Source organism: Hippocampus zosterae, chromosome 13 (assembly GCF_025434085.1).
Source record: "Hippocampus zosterae strain Florida chromosome 13, ASM2543408v3, whole genome shotgun sequence".
Lineage (NCBI taxonomy): Eukaryota > Metazoa > Chordata > Actinopteri > Syngnathiformes > Syngnathidae > Hippocampus > Hippocampus zosterae.
In genome coordinates this window covers 14009637-14029663 of record NC_067463.1, presented here as the reverse complement: position 1 = coordinate 14029663, position 20027 = coordinate 14009637, and the positions used below count along the sequence as shown (strand labels likewise).

General features: G+C 40.7%; 2 protein-coding genes across 2 annotated transcripts; one reads left to right on the top strand and one right to left on the bottom strand.

Annotated features, from left to right (window-relative positions):
• Nucleotides 1-11: 11 nt before the first annotated feature.
• dnaja1 (DnaJ heat shock protein family (Hsp40) member A1) lies at nt 12-6191 on the top strand. The gene is made up of 9 exons (XM_052085006.1): nt 12-151; nt 794-945; nt 1053-1245; nt 2660-2764; nt 3584-3811; nt 3904-4018; nt 4540-4655; nt 4740-4840; nt 4942-6191. Exons 2-9 carry the CDS (start codon nt 814-816, stop codon nt 5173-5175), a joined length of 1224 nt encoding a protein of 407 aa, XP_051940966.1. The 5' UTR covers nt 12-151; nt 794-813; the 3' UTR covers nt 5176-6191.
• Nucleotides 6192-7904: 1713 nt separating this feature from the next.
• Nucleotides 7905-19308, bottom strand: LOC127613749 (WD40 repeat-containing protein SMU1-like). The gene is made up of 12 exons (XM_052084979.1): nt 19155-19308; nt 17586-17796; nt 16732-16884; nt 16532-16648; nt 15314-15433; nt 15082-15201; nt 14872-14988; nt 13809-13936; nt 11984-12110; nt 10697-10858; nt 9666-9818; nt 7905-9489 (listed from the first exon to the last, which is right to left on the bottom strand). Exons 1-12 carry the CDS (start codon nt 19178-19180, stop codon nt 9391-9393), a joined length of 1533 nt encoding a protein of 510 aa, XP_051940939.1. The 5' UTR covers nt 19181-19308; the 3' UTR covers nt 7905-9390.
• Between the last annotated feature and the right edge of the window lie 719 nt (nt 19309-20027).

Genomic DNA, 20027 nt, shown 5'->3' with positions numbered 1-20027 from the left:
ATTTAGCAAACCTGCCCACGCTTGCTTTGTTGACTCCTGGCGACGCTTGCTGATGACGTCACAGCAGTGCTTGCCCCATGGCAGAGAAAATTCTGGAATTTGAAGCCCTTGCTTGACTCATTGGCGGTGTCAACGTATTGCTTCCAATAAGGTTGGAACTCTTTGTTACAAACTTGCGAATGAATGTTATCGTATCTGTTCCGTTAATGGACCAGTGTTAAGAAATATTACCAGCATATCTTAAGGTAGCATGTTAGCATTAGCTCTACAATGATCATGCTACGAGGTTAACGAAAGCAGGGCCGGAGAAACGAAACCTTGTGAACCCTTTGCCAATGCTACGTGGTCCTAAGTTTCTTTCTCTTTTATACCCACTATTACATTTTGTTTGACAAGTAAAATAGAATTAAAGTTGATGCTTGAGTTAGTTGCGTCTTTCCATTTTTTTCTCAAACAACTGTGATTTTTCACGTGACAGTATTTTAATAGCCCTAATGTCATTTTCGTTTTGTCATGGACGCATAGTCAAAACGTCATCATCGATCATTTAAACATATTATGTGAACCGAAACATTTACTGTATAACTGTATTGCCTTTAGTTAGAATTGGTTACATGTTGTCAATGAATTGAATAACTAGTCGACATGATATGTCTTGTCTTCTATGCCCCGAAAGACAATGAATGTGTCAATTCTAAAACACATTATGCTATAGTTCAAGTTTGTAGCATGTCCTATAACTACATATGGGGACTTAATTGTAAATGTCTTTTCATTATCGCTGTTTTCCAAGGTTATCATCCCAAGGCAAACATGGTGAAGGAAACTGGTTTCTATGACACTTTGGGTGTGAAACCGAATGCAACTCCCGATGAACTAAAAAGGGCGTATCGCAAACTTGCTTTGAAATATCATCCTGACAAGAATCCGACTGAAGGAGAGAAGGTAATAAGTGGACGATTTGTCAAAAATTATGTCTGACACGTTACAGAGATTGATACCATCGACCATGTAGTCCCCGATCTAATAAGTATTTTTTGGATTCTTTGTAGTTCAAACAAATCTCACAAGCATATGAAGTGTTGTCAGATGCCAAGAAAAGAGAGATTTATGACCGTGGAGGAGAAAAGGCCATAAAGGAAGGTGGACCCAGTGCTGGTGGTGGAGGAGGAACATTTGCATCACCGATGGACATCTTCGACTTGTTTTTCGGTGGCGGGAGGCGGATGCACAGAGAAAGAAAAGGTGTGGATGAAAATACAGTATATCACTTGATTTTCTGACACTGAGTTGTATTACTGTATTGGCTCGAATATTAGACGGCCCTGATTATAAGACGACACTCTCTTTTTCAAGACTCAAGTTTGAAAAAATACTTTTTGAAGACCAAATTATTTTTATACAGAAAATAATTACAGTACATCTGAAACAAATGATTATAACAATATATTTGAGAGAAAAAGGATGTTATTTTGCCTCATAAATACCTAAAGTGCAATCACATTCGTAAATGTATGTAATGAATGGCTTCTGGTTTTTGAAATGTAAATTACATCATAACTTCTCAGCTGCCGGTTAACCTGGCCGATCTTCGACCCACTTTTCTCTAGATTGCCACTGCGTTTCTCCATTTTCTGTTATCTCTTCTATTATTTTCTTCTCTTTCCCTTATTGCCGCTATTTTTTACTTTTCTTCTTCGTGGTCCCGTTCTTTTTGTTTTTATTTTTCGTGGCAGGGTTTCACTTTGGCCTGGGGAGTCAAGTTCTGTATTCGCTTCATTAGATATCTGGCGCCATCTAGCGTCGCGAATGGGTATAATGTCTAGACCCCGAATATAAGACAACCCCCACTTTTTCAGTCTTATTTTAATACAAAAAACACCGTCTTATATTCCGGACAATACGGTAGTATTTATTTTACTGAAATGTACTAATGAATACAGGCTGCTTCACAAGTCTGTCACTTAATGTTACCTTATATCTCAATAACTGGAACTGAAACACAACATATTTCCTGAAAGCTGTTGATCATCCAATTTTGTTGCAAAAAATTGAACGCACAAATCTACGGAAATTAAAAGCGAGCCCTTAGTTACATCGAAATGATAATTGCAAAAAGGGATAGATAACTGTCAATGACTCTTATATCAGCCTTCACCGTCTGGGGCTCTGCTGGCAGGTGTTTCACACTTGTTCAATTGTTTCAGTTGCAGGCGGTGGCCCTCCAGTTCTTTTTCAGGGGCACATCACACCTTAAATGTTGAATGCCATTTTTGTATGGTACGTCTGTCTGATGGCTGCTTTGCAAATTCTATCCGGAATCTGCATTGAACAGACTCATTCTTATCAAACTCTTAAGACAGAAAACGCCTTCTCCTTTCCAGTGAACGGGCATGTTCAATAAAGAGCATTGAAGTCCGCGCAAGCCACGTTTTACACAAAACGTAAAAACACTGATTGTGACGCAAAGGTCACATCAAAATGGCCTGACACGAGCACTGGAGCAAAAACTTGAAGATTTCACCTTTCAACTAAACAGTTTTATCTTGCTACCTTTGAAAGTTCCTAAGAAATGTGTTTTTTCTAAAGTGACAAGACTTATGAAAACTTGTGTTGCATTTTATATATATTAAATTGCTTTTTTCCCCTCTCATGGCAGGGAAGAACATAGTGCACCAGATATCAGTAACACTGGAAGATCTTTATAATGGAGCAACAAGGAAACTTTCTGTCCAGAAGAATACAATTTGTGAGAAATGTGAAGGTATGTCCAAAGAGTCAATAAAGATGGTGTAACTGGAGTGTACTATTTGATATGCCTTATCCACACCCTCTGTTGCTCAAAGTGTTTAACAAGACGCTCACATTAATTCATTACGCTCACAGCAGTGGTCGGCTGCTTCCATCCAATAGGCTGCCAGGCCCACTGCGAACAAATTTGGGTTCAGTCTCTAACCCAAGGATACTTGGGCAAGTGGACAGTCGGAGCTGGGATTGTCAAAAAAAAAAATAATTAACTGGGTGACAAGCTCTCCCAAGTGAGCCACAGCCGCCCCATTATAATGATCGTCACATACCAGTGGTGTCTCCAAGTTTCTTCTGTTTATTTCTAAAGTTTATCCATAGATTTTGACTTCTCTTGCGATTAACTGATGACTTCGATGGCTACAGTATGTAAGAATAGCTGCTTTTATCCTTTGCCAACTGACGTGTCATAGCTAAAACAGCCTTGTGACATCATTTGTTATTCAAGGCGGTCATTTCAAATAAACAGTTTCAGTCTACTTTCCACTTTTTTTGATGACAGAGGTAATTACTCAAAAAAAAAAGATCTTCATTCATAGACTATTCCTCAGGGTGTGTGCGTGTATTTTTTTTTCCACCTACACACTTCCTTTCTTTGGCATTTTCCCAAAAGTCAAATTACAATGTCTTTAAAAGCGATTTGACTACAGACAAAAGTCCAGAATATTTGGAAATGAGATTAAAAAGGAACTTTTTCTTTTGACAAGGCCTTTGTGATAAGCAACAGTCATCGCACAGAAACTGAAACTTGACAGCTTGTTGAATATTCTATTGGCAGGTCGTGGCAGTCGCAAAGGGGCGGCCCAGATGTGCATGTCCTGCCACGGTACGGGCATGCAGGTACGTGTCCACCAACTAGTGCCGGGTATGGTCCAGCAGGTGTCCACAGTGTGTCACAGCTGTCAGGGCCAAGGACAGCGAATCAGTCAGAGGGACCGCTGCAAAGGGTGTGGAGGGCGGAAGATTCTGAGACAGAAGAAGATTCTAGAGGTCTTCATTGAAAAGGGTGAGAGCAAAAGAAGAACCAGTCAGAATGTAATATCTTCATTACTTGGAGAAGGTCATCCCCAAACTAAAGCCAAACGTTACACTGCACAGGAATGCGAGATGGGCAGAAGATTGTGTTCCACGGAGAGGGAGACCAGGAACCAGGTCTTGAGCCAGGCGACATCATCTTTGTCCTGGACCTACAAGAACATCCACTTTTCACTCGGTAACATGGTCACTGCTTGGCTTGCACACGCACTTCAAAGTCCTTGAGCAAGTCTTGCCAAGAAGAGCGAGAGCTGTTAAAGCCGCATCGGCTAACCCAATTGCACGTTTTCCTTCACCATCTCCACGTCATGATGCCAAACTTCTCGCACTTAAATCTTTCGAATGACTCTGTCCCATTTTGTTCATGAAGAGGACAAGAAGAATTCTCACTGTAGTCACTTTTTTAAAAATCTCTGTGTTCTTAATTCTGCTCTTACTGAACGTGCAGTGTTTAGTTCATCAGATAGCAAACGGTTCTTCAAATAAGAGGCAAAGAGTTTTTTCCTTTCCAGCAGTTCATTTGTGTGATTCAGTTGAGGTTTATTGTACAAATGACACACACAAAACAGGAGCATTTCACGTCATATGTGAAAGCACAAGAAGTCTTCATTTTAGAATTCTTTCAACAGAGCATAAATGTCATTATTGTTACCATCATGTCGTCATTACTGCAGTTCTAATTTTGGAATGTACTTACAGGAAAGGAGAGGATTTGACCATGTCGATGGAGTTGCAGCTGGTAGAAGCTTTGTGCGGTTTCCAGAAGCCCGTCCAGACACTTGACAACCGAACTCTCCTCGTTACATCCCATCCAGGTAACCACCAGACTGTCTCAAACTCTTCTTGGAAAGGTTTTGGCAAAAATCAGATGATACATCTCAAACTGTCCTTTTCCACAGGAGAACTGATCAAACCCGGTGACACAAAGTATGTCTCCAACGAGGGGATGCCGATGTATCGCCGGCCGTTTGAGACGGGCAGACTCATTATTCACTTTTCCGTAAGACAGCCGTGTTTTGCACCTGCAAGCAACCGACGACACACAATGTCATCCATGCAATGACGTGACCTCAATTGGAATGATGACACTTTTCCCTCAAGGTGGCGTTCCCGAAAGCCAACTTCCTCCCAAAGAACAAACTGAAGGAGCTCGAAAGCTACCTTCCGCTGAAGGTGGACGCGGAGCAGCCGGAGAGCATGGACGATGACCTCTACATCTATGCCGACCTTGAGGAGTGTGACCTGGAGAACAGAAAACGACACAGGCATCAAAACTACTACATGGATGAAGATGACTATGCCAGCACCGGAGGTGTTCAGTGCCAGACGTCTTAAAGGAACCAACCACCTTGCATTCCAAAACCTTCATCTTTGAAAATTAAGCGCCTTTTTTGAAAATCTCATGCACCTTTTGTTTGTTTTAGTTAGTTTTTTTGTGTGTGTGCGTGTGTGTGTGTGTTACTTTTCTCAGTTGTCGTTATGAACCACAAAACTGTGTTCAATATGATCATTGATCATTCTTGGATGGAGGTTTGAAGGACTTTGTTGTTGTTGTTGCTGCTGTAATGACATTGTGAGAAAAGGTGAGGGCAACGTAAGTCTTCTGTGTGTCCCCTTAATGCTTTTTCGTGCTGGGGCGTACAGCTATGATGCCAATACCATGTAGAATAACCTTTTAGAGTGTTACCGAGTCAATTGTTGTTGTAACCATCATGTCAATGACTTGTTCAATTCAACGTGCGCATCGCGTGTATGTGTTAAAATGCAGTGTGCATGCGGTCTTGATTTCACAATTATATTTTCCCCTTTTAAAAGGGCTATTTTATAAACCTTTCTTGATCTTGAAAATGTGACTGAAAAAGCTAAGCAATTAAACCTTGCTTTGAAACTAATTTATCAGTTGGAGTTTCAATATTTAACTGGTTTAACCATAATTAGCTGCCACGTCAATCATGGTTTTTGATTTGTTTTAGTAATTGTCAAATAAAGGGATGATTTTATGGTGCAAAGAAGGACAAATAAAAACGCGAGCCAGAATGCTGTTCCAGTAGAGTAGAAGGTGTAAATAAAAACTTTTTGGAACTCCCATTTGTTTAGTTCTTACTTAAATGTTTACTCTGGATCCCCCCACCCCACCCCTGAAACATTAGCATGTTATAAACTTAACGAAAATACATCCGGAAATTCAAGTGACACGTTTTAATCAACAGAAGACTTCAAGGCCTCCAAGTTAACAATTTCGTCTCGTGTCATGGTGGTTGTTGCACTGGTTGTTGAGTATAAAATGCCATGTTGTTAAGTAGGGCTGCGGGTGTGCGCCTCTTACCTCAATAAAAGATACTCTTAAGGAACTTTGCAATTGTTTTAATTGTGCAGTTAAATGCATCCATGCACAACATAACGTATGTGTCACAACATTAGAGGCAAAGAGAGGCCTTCACTTTAACAGCTGCAAAACAAATCGAAGAAAGAGGAGTCATCTTGCGACGTGCACACTCCACACCTGTAGCAAACCATCCAATGGAATTCCATCCATCCATTTTCCGAACCGCTTGATCCTCACTAGGGTCGCGGGGGGCGCTGGAGCCTATCCCAGCCGTCTTCGGGCAGTAGGTGGGGGACACCCTGAATCAGTTGCCAGCCAATCGCAGGGCACACAGAGACAAACAACCATCCACACTCACACCTAGGGACAATTTAGAGTGTTCAATCAGCCTGCCACGCATGTTTTTGGAACGTGGGAGGAAACCGGAGCACCCGGAGAAAACCCATGCAGGCCCGGGGAGAACATGCAAACTCCACACAGGTAGGCCAGAGATGGAATCGAATCCGGTACCTCTGCACTGCCATGCATGTTTTTGGAATGTGGGAGGAAACCGGCGCGCTAACCACTGGACTACCGGGCCGCCCCCAATGGAAATCGTTTTGAAGAAGTCTTGAAATAAACTTGGGAAATTTGCTTTGAAACTAATTCTGATCTAATTCAAAATTCTGAAAAGTCCTGGTGAGGGCATTTTAAAAGCTGGTCAGTATAGAGATTCATACTTTGATGTAATGTAATTTTCTAGATTTGTGCTACGCTAAGAGTTACACAACTTTCAAGAGCGTTTAATACCAGCAATAATGAGCAGAACTACATATACAAAACTTACATGTACTGGGCGAGTAAGAAGATGGGCATGCCATTTAATATCTATTTTCACAAAGGACATTGATTTGGGAAAAAAATATGTTCATTTTTCATCTGGTAGATGCCTGTATGTTTTCATTTATTGATTAAAACAAAAATAAACAATACAGTAAATCTAACGTTATGTAAGACATGCTCTGTATTTTTTTCAACTTTTCTTGAGTCATATATTTCCGTAACAGCAAGTTTTCCTTTTAATATGCGATGATATAGCAAATCCAAAGCAGTACAATTTCAAGCCCCCGAGTGGCCGGATGCCTCTACAAATTAATGCTAGAGCATCGGGTCACCAACCTCTGACTTAATTACTTCTTGGGTGCTGATAATGTGAAGGACAACCAGTTTGCTCAAATTAGTTGGGGTAAAAAAAATCTCCTCATCCTGGTTTCTCCCGATGTCTTTTCCCCATGAACGCCATCATTTGGTCATATGCTCCAATGCTGACTTTTGACCTATTATATTTGTCCCCCCCCCCCCCCCCCCGACCCAAATATTATTACCAAATTTACACCAGTCTCGGAGTGATTTTTATAATGTATAGCAACAAAAGGTGTACCTCTTTTTTCTATTTTTTTAAAGAACACCAACAACGCACATAAAAAAGAGAAATCTTTAGAAGTGTCAAATGGCTACCTGGTGACACCGGTGATGATCTAACCACTAGATGGCACTAAAGCCACGATGAAAGATGAGACACTCCTGCATGTGCTCGCTCGGGTGAAACCTGAGATTAAAAAAAACCTTGACAGCTGTTGCGTATAAAAATATATGTATAGAAGAAATACCGAGCAATGAATGATACCTGCTTCGTCTCATTTGCCTCTGTATTAAAATACCATGTAAATAGTTATGCACACAAACACGAACAACTCTATAAAGGTTTTGGGAATTTTACTGAGAATCATTTCTGACGGTGGCAAGCAGTAGTACATGTACACGCATTGTATGACATAATATATACAGAAAAACAGTGACGGGTGACTGGCAGTACCGTGGGACATACAACATTCATATAATTTGCACCTTTACATTGCTGAGAGCGCTTTGGACCACGCAAGAGTAATGTGACGTCATATTAACGGTACAATTCATACAACGTCCGTCACTGGAGCTTCACTGAGACTTTAGTGTTGTTGTCATGCAAATGTTAAAATAGCTCTATTTGAGCGATACTTGGCATTGAGGTAGCATGCAGAAACAGACAAGACTGAAGAAAAACGGATAGAAAAAAAACATTTACAAAAGTGTGTTAGAAACAAAAAGGTTGACAGATATATATGCTATACCCCTGATGCTGTTTGTTCACGGTCAAACAAAGAACCGGCATTGTTTTGTAAAAAGAATACTGTATTTTCACAACAGTTCACTATCATGCATTCTCATATATAAATACACAAGAGATGAAAATTAAGGAGCTTAAACTTTGCTGGTAAAGTTGGAACCACATGGAAGTAGGCTACAGTATTTAAGGACCTAGATTGACATTCACATACTGTACACAATACGACCAAAAATGTCAATACGTAGGGGAAAAACCCCCATCTGTTTAAAAAATAAGACCTGATTACTAGAAAGAGCTTTCACCGAAGGCTTTAATCCATTTTCATTGGCTTGTTGTCAGCTTGGCAACCTGCACCCAGAATATTCATTTTAACTTTCTCCTGCTCCTTTCTGTCACATACAGAGGTGCAGAGGATTAAACAAATTTTTAGACAGCTGCCAATCAAGGTTCCTTTAATTTGATATTGCAGCTCACGATAAACTCCTTTTGACAACGCTATTATTGTTTGAATACTGACTGCATGATGACCTGAATGTCATGGTTGGATAACACATACAGCATATTTGATAATAAAGTTGTATCCAATCCAATCTACCGGTAATCCCAATTTTATGTGAATGTTGGCGCCATATCGACTTGTACATGTTATCATGAAATTGCGACGATATACTGTGATGTGGTAACCAGCATTATAATCCTAAAATATTCTCTATTTTCCCGTTTGTTTGCCTTCATTTGTATCCACTCGTCCATTTCCTGTATGCTGTCACGTTCAGCCGAAAGGCCAGTCAGTTACTGGGTAGGCCCAAACCAGCAGCTTAACAATCAGCTATGTGAACCAGTACGCCGCCATTTCTCGGCATTCACATGCAGTTTCTAAAGAATTCTAGTATATCTGTGCATCACGATGGTTTGGTGTGTGGTCTGCTAAAGAATGCATATGTATAAACACCTTTAGTTTGCTCGACGAGAATTCATTGCGAAAAAGTTGTTCATATCTGGTTTGTGTAGTATCTTGATTCAGTATTTATTACACATTGGGATGTGAGGCGCTCCACGCCCGAAGTCGATCGTCAATCTAAGGCTTCCACAGCCTCAGGAGGCCGTCCTCGCTGTAAGTAGCAATTAGATTCTCATGCGGGTGGTGAGTGATGCCAATTACATCTTTCTCGTGAACCTGCGGTGGGGACAAAAGCTCATCAGCGCATTCTCCTCGAGCCGCCTTCATTATACTCTTGTTAGACTTCTCAAATTCTTACATAACGGTGGCAACCTAAATTCTAGCAAATTACATTCTTCATACATCTCCCTGCGGGCTTTTGATAATGAACGAGTATTCTCCGCAGAGCCTACCGTCAGAGTTTTCTCCAGCCTTGCTGTCATGTAGTTGAAGCAGTAAAGCACCAAGTCCTCTCCGACACAGTAAATCCACTCGCCTCGTGGGGACACTGTGCTGCACACAAACTTTGCTCCTGACTTTCTATCTGCTCTAAATGTCTTGACAGTCTGAAAAGAAACCAAGCAAAACAACTCAAATACTCTTCGTAAAAAAGAAAAATTCCAAGGAAAGACCGTGAGTTGTAATTTATTTGGAGATGTCCACCCTCCATCCATCCATCCATCCATCAATTTTCTAATCCGTTTCTCCTCAAGAGGGTCGCGGGCGTGGTGGAGCCTATTCCAGCTGTCTTTGGGCTGCAGGCGGGGTACACCCTGAACTGTCCGTTGCAGGGCACACATAGACGAACAACCATTCGCGCTCACACTCACACCAAGGGACAATTTCGAGTGTTCCATTAACCCGCCATGCATGTTTTTGGAATGTGGGAGGAAACCCGAGTACCCAAGCAGGCACGGAGAGAACATGCAAAGTGCACACAGAAAGGCTGGAGCTGGAATCGAACCGTGCATTTCTGCACTGTGATGCGGAATTGCTAACCAGTCGTTCACCATGCTGCCGTATGTAGTGCTGACGTTTCAGGAAAAAAAATCTACCAATTGCTAGATTCAAACCGTAATCATAAGTATCACTATATTTGTTGCTATATTACTCATGATTATTTTTAATATGATGATGATGATTATTATTATGAAAAACTGATATAGAAATAGTGCTATAGAAAAACAAGGGCAGATTCTGAATCAATGCAAAAAAAAAAATCATCTAAAGTTTACTTGCACCTCTGATTTAAAAAAAATAATTTGTTGACCAGTGTCAATTGAAAAGCTGGATTTTATGTGTGTATATTACTGTATGTCACGTGTTAACTGTGAACATTTTCAGATGCTACATTGTATGTCCACTTAATTTCCCTCCACACGTAGACATGGTGACTTGACTCAATGTGGAGAACCGTTTGTACCTGTCATTTGATCCCTCTCACCTGACCCTGCGTGTTCATGACAACAACTGTGCTGGAATGGTTGCAAACCACAAAGAGCTGTGGATTTTGGGGAAGAGCGATCACGCTGTTCACTGGGACATCCAGAGCCCGTGTCACAGATTTAAACGTGTGGATGCATTCACAAGTTTTGCTGTTCCAAATCTAAAACACACACACAGAACAATAATCAGCCAAGAAGACGTTTTATTGTCAGATGCATCGTCATTCATTTTAACAATGAGGCATCAATCCAATAATTCTCGACATCCCAGATTACAAGGAGGCACTTGAAACAGATTTTGGAGCCACATTGACAAATTAGTAATTGCATTCTATTCTAACAGGTTGGAGAAAACGTGGGTTGGAGACAATTTGGTGTGGGTAATAGTTCCTGTCTACAGGGGCAAAGCCAAAACTTTGTTCGTGGGGTGGCCATAGTGAAATTAAGTCTCACTACGGGGTAGCCAGAAAAAGACACGTACAAGCCCAGGGCCGGCCCAGAAATACACCAGCTGTTCCGGAAAATTATTATTTTCCTGAAATTTCCGATAGTCACCCCGCAGGAAGAAATCTAAGTAAAAAGCTTTTTTAGCTACGGTAACTGTCAATCAGAATGATCATTTGTCACGGATTTGTTGGAAGGAACGTGACACCCACACAAGCACAGGGAAAACATGCAAACTCCACTCAAGAAAACACGGAAGTCAAGTCAAGTCAAGTCAACAGTATTTATAGAGCACTTTCAAACAGCCATCGCTGCATACAAAGTGCTGTACATGGAGCGATTTAACATACACAATAAACAGTAAGACGAATTGGTAATAAAGGCGGTAGAAAGCACCAAGCAGTAAAATCAAGAACAAATCTAAGTCAGAGAGAGGGGCCAGCAACAGCAAACACTCTGACTCTGAGACAGGCACTAACCACTACTTTGTGCTGGCCAATTTCAACTGTTGTGTCAACTGATTTGTATCCATTTTTTTGTCCCATAGCTACCCATTAATAATACTGTTTGCAATAAAATAATAGTTTTCCATTCACAGAATTAGTTATTGTCATAAAGTGGGCTTGATGTGGGGTGGGCATAAATAGGTGGCTGGGCAGAAGTGTGATGTGTGAAATAACTGCAGCACGAGTTGTGCTGACATGAAACTACATCAGACTAATGGAGTAAAGAACATTGAATTTTATTCTGTAGGCCTACTTAAAATGTTTTTTTCTTTTTTACCATTGCATTTCACAGTCCAAAACTACAAGTTGCCATCGTGTCTCAGTTGATCACTGTACCTTAACGGTACCATCCGATGATGCGCTGATAATGTGAAATCCATCTTGAGTGAAAGATGCATCATTTACAAAAGATTGATGTCCATTTAACTCCTTCAGTGTTTGGCCCGAACGCAGCTCATGGATCCTGAGGATGACATAATCACATCGATGAACAAACAAAAGGAAACAACGAACAACTAAGATGATTCTTGAACTCAAGAAGGGATTTTGTTTTTCTGAAGAGCAGACAAAACGTGTTGCTGAGCAGGGAGTTATTTTTAGCTCTGGCAGAATGATGAATTGGGCGGTGACAAAAAGCGCACATCGATTCACTGTGTCCTGCCTATGTTTACAGAAAATTGCGACTCAAGGAATAGCACATGGTGGTGCACGTGGCAATGTTGTTCCTGAGCACATGCAGTCTCAGCTGCCCCCACGCAGGCTCATGTGCTGGCAACAGGGGTGAGGCTCAGTCCACATCCCCTGCCTGGAGACCGAATTAGAAATATCCGACTTCTTCATTATGACATTGTGATGGAGCTTCTTTGTGTGCGTGTGTGTGTGTGTGTGTGTGTGTGTGTGTGCGTGCGTCTGAGAGAAAAGTACCATTTATTACCACAGGCTGCTGTGATTAATTATACTATACGTGCAAGAGGCAGCAGTGAATACAAAAATGAGGCTCAATTAAATAGCACACTCTTTTCAGCCATTATAATCAATGACTTAATTGATCAAAAATATATATCTATAATAGAGGAGTCCACTTGATTCCTAACACTAGTACAGTATTCAATAAAGTCACACAAAAAAATAACTACCGGTATACATTATAGAACAGGGAAATGTCATGATTTGGTTTGGGACCACCAGGTGGCACTGTAGAGATTCCGCTACAGCTGCGCACATGTTGGTCGTTATGTAACATGAACACATGCATTGGTGGAGTATTCAAATGAACATTTCCATCTGAGACGGTGACATCATCGTTTGCACGGATTGATGACTCATGTCTCCATAAACAGCATGGGCAATTTTGGGTTTGTGTCAGCTAAAAACAAAAATATTAAGATGTGTTGCACATTCTGTGCTGTCAACAGTTATACCCAGACAGCTTCAATAACACTATGTTAAAAAAAAAAAACAACAATCGCAGGGCGGTACGTATTCAAAGTCCCACTTCAGTGCGTGACTGCAGTACATCCTCAAATGTAATCGGTATACAGTATTTTTAAACAATGTGCATTATAAGTGTTGTATTTTGCCATCACAACATTAAGAATTAAATATGTCAAATAAATAAGATTGCCTTTATTTTTGAAATTATTTTTAAAATTCTTTTTGGTAAGTGATGTCTAGAAAGACTGTTTTGATGTGCTATTATAAAACTTAGGAACATATTTGTTATGTGAACTACAGAAAAAAATCACCAATTTTAAAAATAATAATAAAATAATTAAATTTAATAATTAATATAAATAATTTTAATCAGTCAAAAAGATTGTCTTTATTTTGTTTTGAACGAAAAAAAATCTTAAATGGGACTTCCGATTAAGTGGCAAAAAACGGGTGTCATTTTTATGTCAAGCAGAGCTGTCTGTATCGGCTGATCTAACTATTAAAGTAAGTTAACTGAAGTTAAGCGTCACCTTGGGACCAGGAGCTTTGCTGAAAATATGGCAGAATATCCACCTACCTGGGAGAAAAATACTTTGTTGGCCAACAACTGGGCTTAAAACTAAATGAAAAAAACTGAAATAGAGCTGATATTATTCGTGAGACTGTGGAGTGCTTGGAAATGATTTGGGTCAAGTTTTCTTGGTTGAAAGTAAATGAAGTAACCCACCTGATGGTTTGGTCAAAAGATGCACTTAGGATTTGGTTGCTGTCCTCGGAGAAACCAAGACAGGTCACACCTTGGTTGTGCGCGTGCTCAAACCTGCGCAGGCACAGGCCGCTCTGGATCTTCCACACCTCACACACAAACACGCACACAAAAGGGTTACATAAACGCAGTCCGTAAAACACTAAAGAGGTACCTGCTGTGTGTCTGATTGCGAAGTAGTTTTTGCCCTGATTGCAATACACGTATGATCCAATATACAGCACAAAACATAATGTACCTATTGCTCCGCTGTTAATTCAAATGTTTTGACATGGCTCCATTTTTACCTTGCTTGAGCAATGACATAAATCAGCGACTCCCAACTGCTGTTCGATAAGAGATCATCAGGTTGTGCGATTATATAATTCCACTGATTTGGTCAGACAACATTTATTGACAACAAATATTGTATGTTTTTTTTTATCTATCCGTGCCAGCGACGTATAGTGACAGAAAGAATAAATAAATGCTCCTCCACTTGATGGCAGAAGGCACAATCAAATTGTATTTCCACATTACAATCATTCACGTAACAGAATACAGTGTTAGCTTTGTGTTTACCGAAACAAGCACAGATTTCAAACTCACTAAGTATAATGGTCAGTAAATTATGACAAGATCATCAATATTTGCGTGAACAGTATAGACTATCTGTGACATTTTTGTTTGCTTGTTTGTATGCACCGAGATTCTAAATTGCAGTATATATTGGATCCAGTAATTGAAGCAAAGAACAATTAAAGGTACGAGAAACACGGGAGAATGTAGGGGCCATGGCACCACGAGATGACACTGAGGGGGGGACATTGAGTCCGAATTCTGCAACTGTGTTGTAACCGGGGGCAACTGTGATCTCATTCCTCCCGGCCAAAAAGTGGTGTGATGTGAGCAGGGTGAGAAAAATCTGAGTAATTCTGCTGATATACTTTGGTTCAGCTTCAAGGTTAGTCATTGATTTATTTGCTTTTAAGTTGTGACGTTTTATACTTTGTATTTTTAGACAATACTTGATCGATGGCTGTACCTTTATTTTTCCATTCTGAGCCCCGGTGGCGAGTAGATCTGAATCCTGGCTGAAGCACATACACAACACAGCGTCATCCATCATCATGAAGCTGTCTTGGGCCTGGTACTTTAAATCCTGAATCAAACACACACACAGAAAAGAGGAAAGATTGTGTGTATATGTTTTTCATGTACAGCATCTAACCTACAGCGTCACCTTGTCGTTTACCTTGCTTATGTTGCCTGTGTGAAAGTTCCATACTTCAATGAGGCCATCCACCGAGCCGGAGATTAAATACTTGCCATCGGGCGAGAAACGGGCACATTCCACGTGGGACCGACGTCCAAACTGCATATTCATTTCCAAAGTACACATCATGGCTTTACAGTTGGAAGACCCATTTTTACTGTATCTGAATCGAATGGACATGTCGAGTATACGTATGTACGATGTTGTTTACCTTAATGTGACGGTACAGTTGGGTTGGATAAGTCTCTTTCTCTGCATGTGTGTCCTTTGGGCTTGGGCTCTCAATGGTCATATCGGGTGAGAGGCTCTCCGGGGAGTTCAGCCTGAGTGACTAAAAACAGCAACATCATCCAATTGTTGAGTGTAGCAAATGAAATATTGGTTGTGTTAGGCTCAAATTGTGAAGCAAACAAAAAATAGGGATATTGAATTGAATACTGAAATATTTCAACGCACATTTCTACTTGTTCAGTTTTTAACCCTTTCAGGGACCGCAGTTACTAGAGCGGACAGCTTCTCATGGCATCAGGTAAGAGGGGGCATGAAAGGCTTCAGGACTTTTTGCAAATCTTGCTGTTCTCTAACAAGGAGCCGAATGGCTAAATGTACAAAAGGTCTTTGATCCATGAATAGACTGATACCTTTTCTGGCTGAAATGGGTCATGCGGTTCAGAGTTTGACATTATGACACCAAGATGACCGCTAAGAATTTTTGAACAGAACCTCGACATTGCGAGGCTTCAAACAGGATGTTCTTAGAGGGAAGTGGCTACTGATATTAGGGCATGGGTGGGCAAACTTTTTGGCTCGGGGGCCGCATTGACTTTTAAAATTTGACAGAAGGGCCGGGTCAGCACGAGCTTTGGTACATTAAAAAAAACTGCATTTGTTGACAGTCCATATCAAACATCAACAGAACAAAAGCATGAGGGTACTGTATTAATATACTTTTTTAAAATGACAACATTGTTGTTGATGACCTATTTTAGTCTGTGCATTGCTGCAGATGGGTTGTGATACAGAGGTCCTAGGTGGTCGAAAAGACCCCCGCCCCACTGTTCTGCAACTTCGCAACGCGGGCCGTAGTTTTCCCACCCATGTATTAGGGCATCACATGTCATCAAATGTCATCGGCAGCAGGCAAAAAATACTAATCATCATAATAATAATAATGCATAGAGACTGGAAGAGTCCAGAAAGGAAAAGCACCTGTGAATTTTACCATTTGAGAGTTGCGCAAAAAGTTTCATTACAGTTGACAATGTGCATTCAAAAGTTAAGACAAGGTCAAATTAAGCTTTCCTGGAAAGATTATAGTGCATTTGAGGCTCATCGTGATAGGTTACCCATAAGCCAACTTTGCCTAACTTTTTGCACATAGCGTGTATTAATTGTACCGTAGTGTCAGATAATGATTTTGGAAACTTACACCGACTTGTTCCAGGAGGCCCATGAGGCGTGATGGAGGCACCACACTGACCTCCCTCACCAGCTCCGCTGCGATGGCCCGACGTCGCTTTTCCTTGCTGCTGCCTTTTGGGTACGCCTGCAGTGGAAGGGGGACCATGGTGTCATTTTATCCAAACAATTTTGACCTGTTTCATTGCAAGAATCTTGATTCCGTCTCACCTCACGTGGGTCAAAGTAGGAGAGTGTGAGCAGGTGTTCCAGGTGGGTGTACCTCTCAGGCTGAGTTTGCTTCAACATAATCATCGGGTCGGTTTGTCTGAGGAGTGAGCGGGCAGCGCCCACCTCCCTCATTTCAATCAGCTCCATTACAACCTGTTGGGGCAATTTTTGTAGGAGATTATACAACATCATCACTACACACTCTTAAGCTAGCATTGGGTTGAGGATTTGACCCAGCACGGTGGGTCAAAATTTGGATTCGAAAGGGTAAAAACTATTGTTACTAATGAGTCAAAGTTTCGAACAAATTAGCTACAAGGTCATCAGTATAGCTGTGGATAATACTAATAATAATAATTTTACTACCAACATTTTCAAAGAAGTTACAGCAGCCCCAGAAAGTAACTCACATGATATTCTTGCACCATGTCCCTTGCCTGCCTGTTTTTAAATCCAGGACTGAGAACTAGGTACTTCATTGGAGACTACTGGAGATGGATTGATTTAGCATCATATTAATTATTGGAGAAAAGATTGATTTGCCATGCTGTAGAACTGCTCTGCATCCTATTGAGAGCCGTTTAACATGTTGGGACTATTACTGATGCCAAACAGTTCTCAACAGCAAACACCACAATCATTTAAACATATCATTAAGTGAATAAATCTTGGATAATATATATTAAAACCAAACATTAACACATCCATTGCATTTATGTCACAATGCAATTTAGCACCGTAAACCTTATATTTCGACATGATATCAATGAGTTACAGAGTGAAAGGTTGTGGTTCAATTGTTATTTTTGACTGACTATCGATATCACAAAAGGCTAAGGAAAAGCCCAAGTCACCTGTTCGTAGAGGTCAATAAGTGTGTTGTCGGGCAATTTGAGAGATTCAATTGCGAGCAAAACCGAGTCCCAGTGGCCTTGTTGGATGTCTGCGATGAAGCTGTCGATGCTCTCCACAGTGTTGAGCGAGACAGTTGTTTCTTCCTGTAACGTGGTCAAGGTTCTGTAGAGGTTGTTTTCCTTTAGGTATTGCATTATCAGGCGAATGACACTGCAGAGAGAAAAGAAGAGACAAAATCCATGTCGAAACTTCAAGTTGACCCCATGGGCCGCGTCGTATTCAGAGTAAGAGTGTGTCATCCAGTAACCCGAGGGTCCACTATTCGAATCTCGCTCTGGTCGAGTCATGTCTCGTTGTGTCCTTGGGCAAGACACTTCAACCGCCGCTCACAATGGTATTCGGCGTGAATGTTTGGTGTTGGTCAGAGGGGCCTTTAGGCGTACACTAGCGTCCACGCTTCCTCCAGCCTGCCCCAGAGCAGCTGTAGCTTCATACCTCTTTGACCACCAGGAGAGTGTGAATGTGCGAGTGCATGAATGAAGTCACCATTGGGTGCGCTTTGAGTGTTCAGTGTATGGTACATTGTCATTATTGTGATTATTATATAGTCTTGATACTTGCATGTTTTTCAGTCATACTTTGTGCTTGTTTTGTTGTTGATATGTTCACGTTCATTAATTTATGTTCACAATAAAATCATATTCAATACATGTGCTGATTCAAATATTCTCGTTTTAAAAAGATAATGTTGTCCATTATTAATGTTATTAATTTAACAATATGTTCATTAGTTTGGTTTTCAGGTTTCACTGATGTAAAAGAAAAAATCTAAAACAAAACAAAAAACAGAACACCACCGATCAGTTCCCGCTGCATCCATCCGCAACAATAAGCACATTGCTAAAATAGTATCAACTGTCTCCATCATAGCCGAACATTTTTATCGTTACATGTCAAGGCAGGATATATTGAATACAGAACTTGTTTTCGATGTGCATGTGGTCAAACAACAAAAACAAGACCAACAACAATAATAATAATAATAATAATAATAATAATAATAATAATAATAATAATACTTTTTAAATGATAAATGGAAGAGCAATATAGATTGTATCTTGAGACTTGCACCCCCTGTGCATTCTTACACGTGGATCACATGTTGCCAGCTAGTGATGCTGATGTTCTCTCTGAAGCCAACGGTGCTCATTAAACCGCTTTAACCCCTCGTAAGAAAAACCGCAAGAGCACTTTTCCCCAAAGGAAGCAAATGAAATGTAATTATGGTCCATCAAACGCATATCTAAAGAGGACGGTGCTTTCGTTCCACAGGCACATGCATGTAAAATAACATACATTCAGTATGCAAAATCATTCACCACATACAGTATAATTAATGAACCAAATGAGTCTGGTATTCATGAATCAAGAAAATGTGTGGCTGCAGCTGAAATGGAACATCAACATAGTGCTAATAACACTTCTGAATAATGCATTAAAAATTTAAATGTGTTACTAATTAAGTGGCTTCATTTAGCAATGAAGTATGAGTTCAAAATTGTTCTTACTCCGAGGGCTCCATCTCCACAGCCATGCTGACGTTGTCTCCTGCAGATGCGGCAACAGACTGAAGTCAGTCTGTGTGCTCGTCAAAGCCACGTGCAGCTTGTCCACCGAGGCCCGCCCACTGCACGTGTTTCTCGTGCGTGTGGTTCGGCTTCCATGCAACAGTCCCAAACCTTGTGACTTAGCCCCCACACCCCACCCCACGATCTCCCCGCATGCTACACAAAAGAGCAAGAAGCTGCACCCCCGCCTTCCCCTCTGACGCATACCGACACATCGAAACATCCTCTGAACGAGCACGTTGCGATGATGCTGCCGCATCAATCAACATACTCCAGCATCAGCACCACGCGGGTACAACGCACGTGGATCAGAGTGTGCACGGGGGCCAAAACAGATATCTTCAGAAGGAAAACGTGATGTTTTTACCATCCAAAATGGATTTCCATTACTAAATCTGCATGGAGGTTTGTGCATCTGTATTGTTTATGCACACGGGACACAGTGTACCTGAAGAAAAACAAAAACTAAACAGGCCACCCCCCCCCCACACACACACACATATATTATTACAGTGGCAAAGTTTTATATATATATTGTCCTTTGCTTTTTGAATCAGCGAGGTGGTCTATTTTTCTCTAGACATATTGGTTGTCACTTAAATCTATGTGGAAATATTTTTTCTTCTACGATTTTTGAGAATTGTGGAAGTAATGATATTCATCATCATCATCATTTGTAAATAGATGTCTCTCTCCATTTTTCTAAATAGGAATACATTTTTGTGTTTTCATTTTTGATGGAAATTTTGACGGGTTACATAATAAATGTGAGGTTGCACTACTTGTTCTGTAATATCTTTTACTAATGTGATG